Source organism: Chinchilla lanigera, unplaced genomic scaffold, assembly GCF_000276665.1.
Source record: "Chinchilla lanigera isolate Chin_1 unplaced genomic scaffold, ChiLan1.0 scaffold00018, whole genome shotgun sequence".
NCBI lineage: Eukaryota > Metazoa > Chordata > Mammalia > Rodentia > Chinchillidae > Chinchilla > Chinchilla lanigera.
The window spans coordinates 20822551-20834280 of NW_004955419.1; the positions used below are offsets into that span (position 1 = coordinate 20822551).

An 11730-nucleotide genomic window follows, 5' to 3' on the forward strand; every position below is an offset into this window, starting at 1 on the left:
CCACCCTAAGTGTGGGTAGCTTGGATAGCATATAAGGGGCATAAAGTAGGCTGACACCATTCCTTGATGCTTGCTACTTCACTGCTTTGCTGCCTTCTGCCCACCATGAACTATTTCTCCTCTGTGATGCCCCTCTGCCATGCCAACCTTCCTTGGAGCCAGCCAACTATGAACTGAAACCTCTATAAAGGTTTACAATAAACCTTTCTTCCTTTAACTTTGGGTGTCGGGTATTTTGACTCAGCAACAAGACAGATAACTAAGATAGTTGCATATATGAAAATAGAGACTACCTAAGGCTTTCCACAGAGTTGCTTCTACTGAATTAGGATGACAACAGTGATATTAGAAATTGAACATTGCTGAAGGACATTTATTTTCTATTTCTCCTATAGAACTCACTATTTTTATACATATTGTCCATGTTTGTTATGCTTTGGGGGAAATACTGTCCTTGAGAATGTATTAGTATCTGTTAATATGCCCATACATGAATTACTACTATCCCAAATAAATGTACAAAGGAAATTATTTGACTGTATAATACAGGAAAAGAAAAAGTAAAATAATTACTGTCAAGTTTTTCTGTACATTCCTGTCATACACATATACATGTGTGCACACACATACATAAAATACATCTAAGCAATGAAACACAGCAATTCAGAAAACACCCACGAGATGTCATTTTAAAATTAACATAAATCTGAACGGAATCTGGACAAATGGATGAGTTAAAAACCAAAACTATTAGTGCTAATATATGAATGAATTCAACAAGGTTACTAGCAAAAAAAAAAAAGTTACTACCTATAAGAAAATACATACATATGTATACAGTATTTCTCTGTATTTATAAAGAATAACTTGAAAACATAAAATTTTTAAAAACTCCATCTACTACAGAATCAAAAAAAATAAATACATAGAAATAAATTTAACCAAAAAAGTATCAAAATTATACATTGAAAAAATTAAAAATGACCTACATAAATGGAAGTAACTCTTGTGTTGATGAACTGGAAGATTTAACACAGTAAAAATGGGAATACTTTCAAAAGTGATTTATAGATATAAAGCAATCCCTATCAAAATAAGAGCTGACTTCCTTGCAGAAACCATTCATACTAAATTTTTATGGAGATTTAAGTGACCCAAAAGTCAAAACTATCTGACTAAGACTCACATTTCTTGATTTCAAAATTAATTACAAAGCTACAGCAACTAAGGCTGTGTGGTAGTAGAATAAGGATAGGCACATATATGAATGGAATAAAACCCAGTTTCCAGAAATAAATCATCAAATTTACAGTCAACTGATTTTTTAAAGAGAATAAAAATAATTTTAAAAACAGTTAAAATGATAGACAAGATAGCAGGAATTCAACAATGGTTACTATATTGCATCATGCTGTCTTCAAATGATTTCTGATGAGAGAATTCAGTGAGAGAAGAATGAATAGCCTTTTGAATAAACAGTGCTGGGACAAACAGATATATACATGTAAAATAATTACATTGGTCCTGTCCTCATACCACACACAAAAATTACCTCAAAACAATAAAAGACCTAAACATAAGACTTAAAATAATAAAACTCTCAGGAAAAAACATGAAGGCAAACATGACCTTGGATTCGGGAATGGATTTCTAGCCATGACATGAGAAGCACAAAAAAACAAGACAAAGTGGGTAAATTGGACCTCATCAAAATTGTTTAAATTTGTACTCTCAAGGACACTAGCAAGTGAAAAGAAAACTCAGAATGAGAAAAAATATCTACAAAGTATAAAACTGAAGAGAGACTATAGTCAGCTTTCCATTCCTGTGACCAAAATACCTGAGACAATCTACTCACAAGTAAGAAAGAATTTGGCTCAAGGTTTAGAGTTTTCAGTCCATTCCAGTTGGCTGCACTGCCTTTGGGCCTGCAGAGGCAGAACATTATGCCAGAGAGTAAATGGCAAAAAAAGGTCTTTTACTTCATGATGGCCAGGAAGCAAAAAGAGAGAGAGAAGGGCCAGGGTCTCAATATCCTTTTCAAGGACACACACCCAACGACCTAACCCCACACAACACAATACCACCACAGGCTGCCGGCTAATCCTTCAGTACACAGCCCCTGGGGAACATTTAAGATTCAAACCATAAGAATCTAAATTTCAGAGTACCATAGACACAAGATTCTTACAACTTAACATTAAAATGACAAATAATATAATTAAAAATGGGCAAATGTCCTGAAGAGGCATTTTTCTGAAGAAGATATACAAATGGCCAACAAACACATGAAAAGATATGCAACATCATTAATTGTCAGGGAAATATAAATCAAAACCATAATGAGATATCACTTTCTACCACTAACATGGCTACAGTAAAAAAAAAAAAGACAACACATGCAATTAGAACTCTCATACATTTCTGATAGGAATGCAAATTGATCCCACTTTGGAAAACAACCCATCAGTTCCTTAAAAAGTCAAGTATATACTTACCAAATGACTTATCAATTCTATTCCTAGATGATACAGTCAAGAGAAATTAAGCACATGCCCAGCTAAAAACTTGTTCGTGAATGTTCATAGCTCATTATGCAGACTAGCCAAAAGGAGAAACAACCAAAATGTTCAATAGGAAAATAAAATGGAATAAAGTTAGGGATGTTGAGGAAAATGTGAATTGTCTGCTAATGGGTATGAGTTTTTTTGTTAGGGTGATAAAAATACTCTAATATTGACTGTAGTAATAACTGCACAACTCTGAAAATATATTAAAAACCATCCAACTTAAATTTTAAGCATGTGACTTGTATAGTATGTAAAATATATCTCAATAAAACTGTTAGAAAAAAATTACACACAGCTCAAAACTGAAGGACTGTGAAGGGATATTGCCTTAGATATTTGAAGTACACTATAGGTACAAGCCAGCCTTACTGCAAAGATTATAGAAGTATAAATAGTGTCTATAGTTACTTTATTCTTTCTAAAATACAAATTTATATACTGTTTTTCTTTTAAGAGTCCTGTGGGTAGGCCCAGGGATATAGCTCAGTGGCACAGGGCAAGCATGAAGTCATGAGCTTGATTCCCAGTACTCAAACAAAAAAAAAGAGTCCTATATGTAAGGTTTTGGCCAAAAATATCTGGTCTGAAATAGAGGCAGCCATAAAATTTCTCTATGTTTAAATGATAATCTTGTTCTAAAATCAACTACCTACTTATGAATACAAAGTAATACCTAATAATGCTAAAAAAAATCAGAATTACCTCATGATACAGCTATAAATAAAAACTCAAAACATGTGTTAGACACAATAACAGAATGTCATACGTCATTCCAATCCTCTCAACAATCACTCAGTGAAGATGAGAAAACTGAGATTCAGACTATGGTGGCTAATCCTGACTGTCAAACTGACTGGTTTGAGAGAGGCCTAGGAGAGTAGTAAAGCACATTTCTGATGTGTCTGAGGTGGTTATAAGGGCATGACACTGGGGACTAAATCTAATCCCTGGCCCCTTTCTCTCAGGCTCTTCCTTGCCCACTCTGCTCCCTTGAGGTTAGCAGCTTTCTGAGGTTAGCAGCTTCTTCTACCATGTTTCTGACTGGGAAGGCACTGACCATGGACTGACCCTCTGCAGCTATGAACCAAAAGAAACCTTCTTCTCTTAAACTGTGAATGTCAGGTATTTTGTCCCAGCAATAGAAAGATGACTAACACAGAGACATTAAATGACATGCATACTCAAAAGACTAGGTAACAAAACTAAAATTGAAACCAACACTGCCTATCTCTAAAATTCACAATTTGATACCATAATAGCTCCCATCTTCATAAATCAAGTATCCAGCCAGAAAATAATAAAAAAGAATGAACATAAATATATCCAAATATAAAATCTTAAAATCTTAGAGCTTATAGAAATTCAGAGACTATCTACCCTAGGTACCTCATTTTATACATGCACAAACATTATCTTTGCAGTCACTGATCAGCCTTAACTATTTCCATTACTTCTTCCCTTCCAATATACTAACCTGCTATCTGCAAATGTTTTCTGTTAGCCTCAACATAAAACAAATGAGGAATTACAGAAAGCTATGTTTGAGGATGTTATGTTATGTTCTAATAAACTCTCCAAAATTTATCCTTTCCATTTTTAATAACAATACAAAATAAATGTTCTTGTTACTGGCTCAGTAACACAGATTCTATCAAAGGAGAAAGATTACATAGCATTCGTAATACTAACTTATAGATACTTGGAACTCTTACCTTTGTGGTCACAAGAAAGACGGTATAAAAGAACATAAGATTATGCTTCGATATTGCTAGATGCTTGGTGTGCTGGAACGTGAACATAATTGACCCCAGCAGAGTTAACTTGGAAGGGCTGAAAATAAAACACATTGAGTAAGTAATAAACAAGATCTATCTAAATCTCAGAGTACTCTGTAAATTACTATCTAAATCTTAAAGTACTCTGTAAATCTCAGAGTACTGACTAATTTAGTGGGCTATTAGCATTAACAAAAATGAGTTTGGTGAAAATACTTATAAAAGTTTTAGACAGCTGAATTATACAAAGTACCTTTCTTCACAGAAAAAAGTATTAGATATCTTAGAATGTCTGTGTGTATCATGACTCTGATAAACTAAAGAAGCATCACAATCCCAGATTTCAAGTTACATTACAAAGCTACACTAATAAAAACAGCACGGTACCTACACAAAAAAGAACATGCAAATCAGTGGAACTGAAGATCAAGAAACAACCGCAGGCACATTAAGTCATCTGATCTTTGACAAAGAGGCCAAAAACATATACTAGAGGAAAGACAGCCTCTTTAGGAAATAGTGGTGGGGGAGCTGGGGATTTAGCTCAGCAGCACACACCTGCCCAGCAAGCACGAGGTCATGAGTTTGATTCCTGGTACCAGAAAACAAACAACAACAACAACAAAAAAAATGGTGGTGGGAAGACTGGTTACATACACACAGAAGACCAAACCTAGACCCCTATCTATCACCATGTACCAAAATAAAACCAAAATGTATCAAAGACATGAATATTAAAAACAACTTGCTAGAAGATAAAATAGGTAATAAAGTAAGCACAGGAAAGAACTTTCTAAACAGAACCCCAATTACATAAGGAATAATCTTAAGAATCAACAAATGGCATTATATCAAATTAAAAAGCTTCTGTAAGGTAAAGGAACAACCAACAGAGTGAGACAACCCACAGAAAGGGAAACAATCTTTGTTAGCTACTCCTCTGACAGAATATAGAAAGAACTAAAAAAATCAGACCCTTCAAAATAAAAAAGCCAATCAAAAAATGCACAACTGAAATGAACAGACACTTCTCAGAAGTACAAATACACGAAAAGATAGTCAACATCTTTGTCATCAGAGAAATGCAAATTAAAACCACGTGAGATTCCATCGTACTCCAGAAAATATGTCTATCTTCACAAAATCAAGTTATAATAAATGCCAGGAGGCTGCAGGGGAAAAACAGTGCTCTTCTACATGATTGGTGGGAGCATAAATTAGTACAACTCAATGGAAATCAACATGGAGATTCCTGAAAAAAGCTAAAAACAGAAACTCCATTTAACCCAGCTATTCCCTTACTAGGTATTTCCCCAGAAGACATAAAACACCATACCACAGAGATACATGCATAATGCAGTCCCACTGTAAGTTCCCATTTATAGCAGCACATCTCATAACAGTTAAATCTTGGAAGCAGCCTACATAACCATCAACAAAGGAATGGACAATGAAAATGTGATTATGTATACCCAATGAAATGCTACCCTGCCATAAGGAAGGAGAAATTTGAGTCATCTGTAGGAAAATGGATGCACCTAGAGACCATCACGTTAAGTGAACTAAATCAGACACACAAGCTTAAATATCATAGAACTTCTTTCATATGAGAAACCAAAGTATAAATTTAAAAACAAAATAAAGGACAGACAATAGCAAACAGGGAAACAGATCTTCTGCAAATGGGAAGGGGAGCTAGAGATGGAGGGAAGGGCGAAGAAAGGGAGGGAAAGAGGAATTAACAAAACTAAGTATGCACCTATCACCTATAATAACTCTATAAACACATACACTCAAACATGTACTAATAGAAAAATTTTAAGTGAATATGCTTCTGTAATTCAAATATGCAAACATATTTGGCAATAAAATACTTTTTCAAAAAAGACTTCAAAGTCTTATATTCCATGGTATGACTTAGAATTAGTCTTTAAAAACCTTCAGGGCTAGGGGCTGGGGATTTAGCTCAGTAGCACAGCGCCTGCCCGGCAAGCGTGACATCGTGGGTCCGATTCCTGGTACCGGAAAAAAACCAAAAACCTTCAGTGTTAAATAAGCTCTCAGGTGAGAGGAAGGGGGAAAATGCCCATATCTGTAGTATCTGCCCATTTTCATGATGCAAATATTCCCATTATAGCCAATTTCAGGCTACTGCACAGATTGGGGAAGCAGTGCATCCAACAGGCTCAAATAAAATAGTGACCAGCTCCAGCAGGAAGTCATGTTTCTCATTTTTTTCTGAGAACCTCACAAGTACCTTTAACGTACATTTCTACAACATTCTATTTATGACACTCTGTATATTCTCTGTGGTCACTTAGGCTTTCTCTAAAATGCTTCTCACTTCCTTCTGACCCTCATCAGAAGTTAAAGGTACAAAACACGTAACAAGTCAATACACTGGACAAAGGAAGGACTTCCCAATAAATGGTTGTAACAAATGGGCATATGACAGAAAAACAAGTATCAAAACATATAATACTATTACCAAAAAGAATTTTAATTAGTTCATAAATTTAACTGTGAAAGCTAAATTAGAAACTTCTTGAAAACCTAAGAGGAATAGCTTTGCAACTCAGAAATAGGCAAAGATTTCATAGAATACAAAAGCATTTTAAAAATTGTTAAATTGTACTTTATCCAAAGAACACACACCCAATAAAGAAATGGGATCCAGAATATACAAAGAATTATTACAACTCTGTAAATTACATAACCAATAATAATAATAATAATAATGATAGTAGACAGAGATACTGAGACCCTCGTCAAGCAAACACGGTAATGGCCAACAAGCATATTAAAAAAAAAGCTTTAGTCCAAAGGGAAATGCTACTTAAACCATAATCAGAAATATACCTATTAGAATTTGTGTTAGCCTTTAAAAAGACTAACAATACAAGCCTTGGCAATAATATGGAACACTAGAACTCTTAAGACGTATGTAAGAAAAAAATAGACACTTTGGGAAACTGCTCAGTGGTTTTCAAAAAGTTAAAAATACAACTACTACATAACCCAGACAGACATTCCACAACAATATATTTACACAGTTAAAATGAAAGCGTATGTCTACACAATGAAGTGCATACAAATGTTCACAACAACTTTACTTAGAATAGCTAGAAACTAAAATCAACTTAAATAGCCATCAATAGATGAACAGATAAACAAAATGGGATTACACCATACAATAAAATACAGCAAAAAGAGGAAATAAACAAATTCACCGAAATGTGATAGAGAAGAAACAGAATGAAAAGAAAGCATGTTAGAGGTGATAAATGCTACTGGAAAAAGAAAATGAAAGGGAATAAGCTGACTAGTCTGAGCTGAGACAGTAAATGCTGAAAAACTATTCTGAGCAAAGAGAACAAACTGAGCAAACTACTTGGAACCACTTAGGGAAACAGATTCCAGGCAGAGAGAAAAGCAACTGCTGAACCCAACCACACTTGCCTTGTTCAAGGACAGAGTGGAATGATAAAGACAGCCGATCATAATAATAAGAGATGAAACCAAAGCAAATTAGGGTGGTGGATGCACAGACCTTCGAAAACCATACAGGGCACGTGGGGGAGTCACTGCAAGGTTTTGAACAAAGGTGAAACATAATTTGGTTTTGGTTATAAAAGTCCAAAGAAATGTATTATAGAAGATGTTTCAGGGCATATATTCAAACTGAGGGAAATTTCTCGTGAATAATATTGATATTAATAACATCATCAATCCAAGCTTCTAACATTTTATTTCTAAACTATCTCTTTCATGCTTTAGAGTTTATTTTCCAACTTAAGTATCCGGGATTTGTTGGCTCACTCAGATGTGTATTACCATTCACAATGCTGCTCAACCTTCATTTTTAATCCCTTTTCAACTCAAACATGAGCTTATTTTCACATGAAATTCTTTTTCAACTTACTCGTTATGGCTACTATTCCTACATTTTTTTCCCAAACTTTAGGAACAGTGACTATCTATTCACTTTCAGGTACATCAAGTATGTATTGGTGAGTTACTTAAGATTAGGTCTGTATCTGTAGCAAACATTTTATGATTAAGTTCTCTTAAATAGATTCAACATGTACTTTGCTCCATACAAGTACATAGTGGACTATTATCTTAATCTTATTTTTACATATAATTAAGCTCAACTGTTATTTTTCAAGCAATTTACAGGGTGTTAGATTGATTTTTCCCATATATTTGTCACTTTACTGCTATAGTTATATATCATCTGAAATGAGGGTGATATTATAGTCATTAATGAAAATGCCAAGTGCTTGTAACTAATTCATCTCCATCCAGACACATAGTTCTTTCTCATATGTAGATACCCTTCTCACAATTCTATGATAACACGGAGATTTGGCTTTGTTTTCTAACGGCAGAACCCCACAGTGAAGAGAATGAGTATTTATTTTGAAACTTCATTTGGGAGGACAAATTCTCGGAAAAAATAGAATTTTATGTTTCTTCCACTGTCATTACCACTTTTTAGCTATATTTCATTCACATTTAGAGTCCTCAAAATGTTCTTTGAAAGAAATTCAGTAAAATCTAAGGGTAAATATCCAGATCTAAGTATAACATATACCAACATACAAGGACATCTTCAGCCATTCATCAGTTCCTGGTTTCCAATCTCCTTTTACTAACTGCTCAAATTTCGTCATAATGGCACCACCAGCACCTGAAAATAAGAAAACAAGAATATTTAGCCAACAAGAAAATAGAAAAATAAAAAATAAAATATTTCAGGGGAGTCATAATTTTACCACCTGATTTAGAATTCAAGTGTCAAAACAGAATTCTTGAGAAGAAGAAAAAAATATGCTTTGTTATTTCGGATACTAAAACAACTGCAACTCTCCCTTTTCACTAGCATGGGAACTGTCCACTGTAATTAAGGTAAAATTGGGGCCTTAAGCACAGAGAATATGACTAGAGGTTTCTTTCAAACCTGAAGAGAAAAAAAAAAAAGAACCCTTGGTGTTATCATTTCTTTTCTCATATGGTTAGTTTTTGGTGCACACATAACAAGAGCTTAGAGGAACTCCTTCAATTATTATATATAAAACAAGAGCAAAAGCAACTGACCAACTGACACAATGTGAACATGAATCCATATTCAACCATATTTACTATTCTCAGTAATTTGTGGCTGAGAAGAAAAAAAAACATGAAAAGGAGCAATGTTTGTTATTTACATGAATCACATAATTTCTTATTTTATTTATGGTAAAATAATCCCTCTGCCTCAGGGGCTCCTAATGAAACCAATCATAAAAATTTCCTATCACAAGGCAGTCAGGCTCTGGCCAGTGTGGTGGTACATGCCTCTAATCCCAGTACTTGGGAACCTGAGGCAGGAGAATGACTCTGAGTTCAAGGTCAACCTAAACAACAGAGACAAGCTATCTCAAGAAACAAAAACAAAGCAAAAAGGCAGTCACATTCGGTATCATAGTTGATGGCTAGTGATAAGTACTAGCTTTCAATTAACCTTATGAGCCAAAATTCAAGGTTCCCCCTTCCAAAACACCTGTTATGAGTAAACTGTGCAATCCTCCCTATTCAGTAGTTATGGAACATCAGTAACAGAATATTTCCGAACACATATTGTTAATATTACCTCGGGCCCATCCAATAGCTATCATGACTATCCAGCCATTTTTGTAATAGCTATTAGCATGTGTGACTCCACCTACTATTTTCCAAGTTCTGGTCACTTCCTTCATTCCAGCAGCCAAGAGTTGAACAGGTAGGTATGAATAGGCCTGGCAAACTAGGTCACATGGGCAAAAAAATATAATATACCTGAAATTAAAATTTAAATATTTTAATATATGAATAGAATCAGAAAGACAAATAAAAATCCATTGTGTAAGTACTAACAAGATAGCATAACCAAATGAAATTATAAACTTGAAATGTTAAATTCAAGAAAAGCAGAGATGGGTTGGTAGATTTTCCTTTTAATCACATGACACATACACACAATGTACCAAGATGTCATGATCAGAGGGGAATATACACACTGGATATCTGACTACTCTATAGTTGTATGAAGTATTAGTGAATTCCTAAATTCTATCTATACTATTCTAGAAGTGAAGTGCTGAGTCGAACAAAATTAAGCAAATGTGTAATCATCAACAGCTCCTTTGTCTTCCAGAAAATTGCAAAGGGCCTTTGGCAACTGAACAAGAACTGCATTTCAGCCTCCACTAACATCTTTACCTGCATCCCTTTGTGCAGAATATAAACTGCAATCCACAAAAAAGGTAACTGACAGTTCACAAGAGAAGTAGATTTATGTTTTAAAAAAATATTTGCATACATTTGAAAGAATACAAAGCTAGTTCTTCAGTTTAATTAAGTAAGGTTAGTTTTAACCAATTAAATTATGTTGTCAGTTTGAAAACAGCTCACCATTCTCTGGCGAACTTTTTAAAAACTTACTTCATTGTTTTAAGCATCTGTTCAACTACAACCAGCAGCATGTACTAGAAAACATGCTGCCTTTCTCCCTCCACTCTTAAAATACTGTGGTAAACAATTCTGTGCTTAGAACACACATTCCTTCTAGTGAGTTGATATGGAATACAATACAAGAAGGAAGCATCATATCTCTTTTAAGGCAGCTATTAATTTTTCTGCAATGCATAATTCATAGTCAGAAATCTCAAATTTATTCAAAGAAAATGAAAAATTTGCCAAAATACTGTGTTAGAGCATTAATTGCCATTTCTTCTTCTACTTACTAATTCCTTCCTATTCTCCGAAGTCCCACTGAAATACTATACCATACCCACAACTTTGGAAGTACTGTTTTATTTAGTCATCTCTGCTCAGATTAATAGTGGCTCTGTACAACTAAAACAATTAGTTTCTATATCTAAGAACAGCTTTTTATATACTTTCCTTTATGATATAAAACAAAGGCTATAGTGCTCATATAAATTAGAATAGACGTTAGCTGACAAAAATCATTCACCTTATTATCCCCTAACCTAAAAGTTAGCATGATGAAAAGTAGCTCTCAATTATATCATTTATTAGTAAATAACAGACAAAATATAAAATAAATCAAAGGATCAGGTGATACAAAGTCTGAGAAAAAGAATTATCCAAGAGTAATAACATTATTTTTGAAAATATTTTAAAATGTTACATGTTCATATATTGCATAAGTCTCTATGTACTACTCTTTTTAAAAATAAAACTAATTTCACAAATCAGTTAATTACTAGGAAAAGAGTACATACACAACTAATAAATTTTACACACATTTTTAATAAAACATATATTTTGGTAGCTACAGTAGATTAGATGAAGAAAAGAGGATTTGGTTTCACTTTAGCAATAATTAATGCTCAAAA

At 34.0% G+C, this 11730-nt stretch overlaps 1 protein-coding gene across 1 annotated transcript in view; it reads right to left on the reverse strand.

Moving 5' to 3' along the window:
* The window catches only part of Tmem38b (transmembrane protein 38B), a gene marked incomplete at its 5' end in the record, with an annotated part of 32490 nt that overhangs the window by 10620 nt on the left and 10140 nt on the right, over nucleotides 1-11730 (reverse strand). Inside the window, 3 exon segments of the mRNA XM_013513292.1 lie at nucleotides 4283-4400; nucleotides 8951-9038; nucleotides 9981-10165. Of these exon segments, the coding sequence (XP_013368746.1) occupies nucleotides 4283-4400; nucleotides 8951-9038; nucleotides 9981-10165 (391 nt within the window).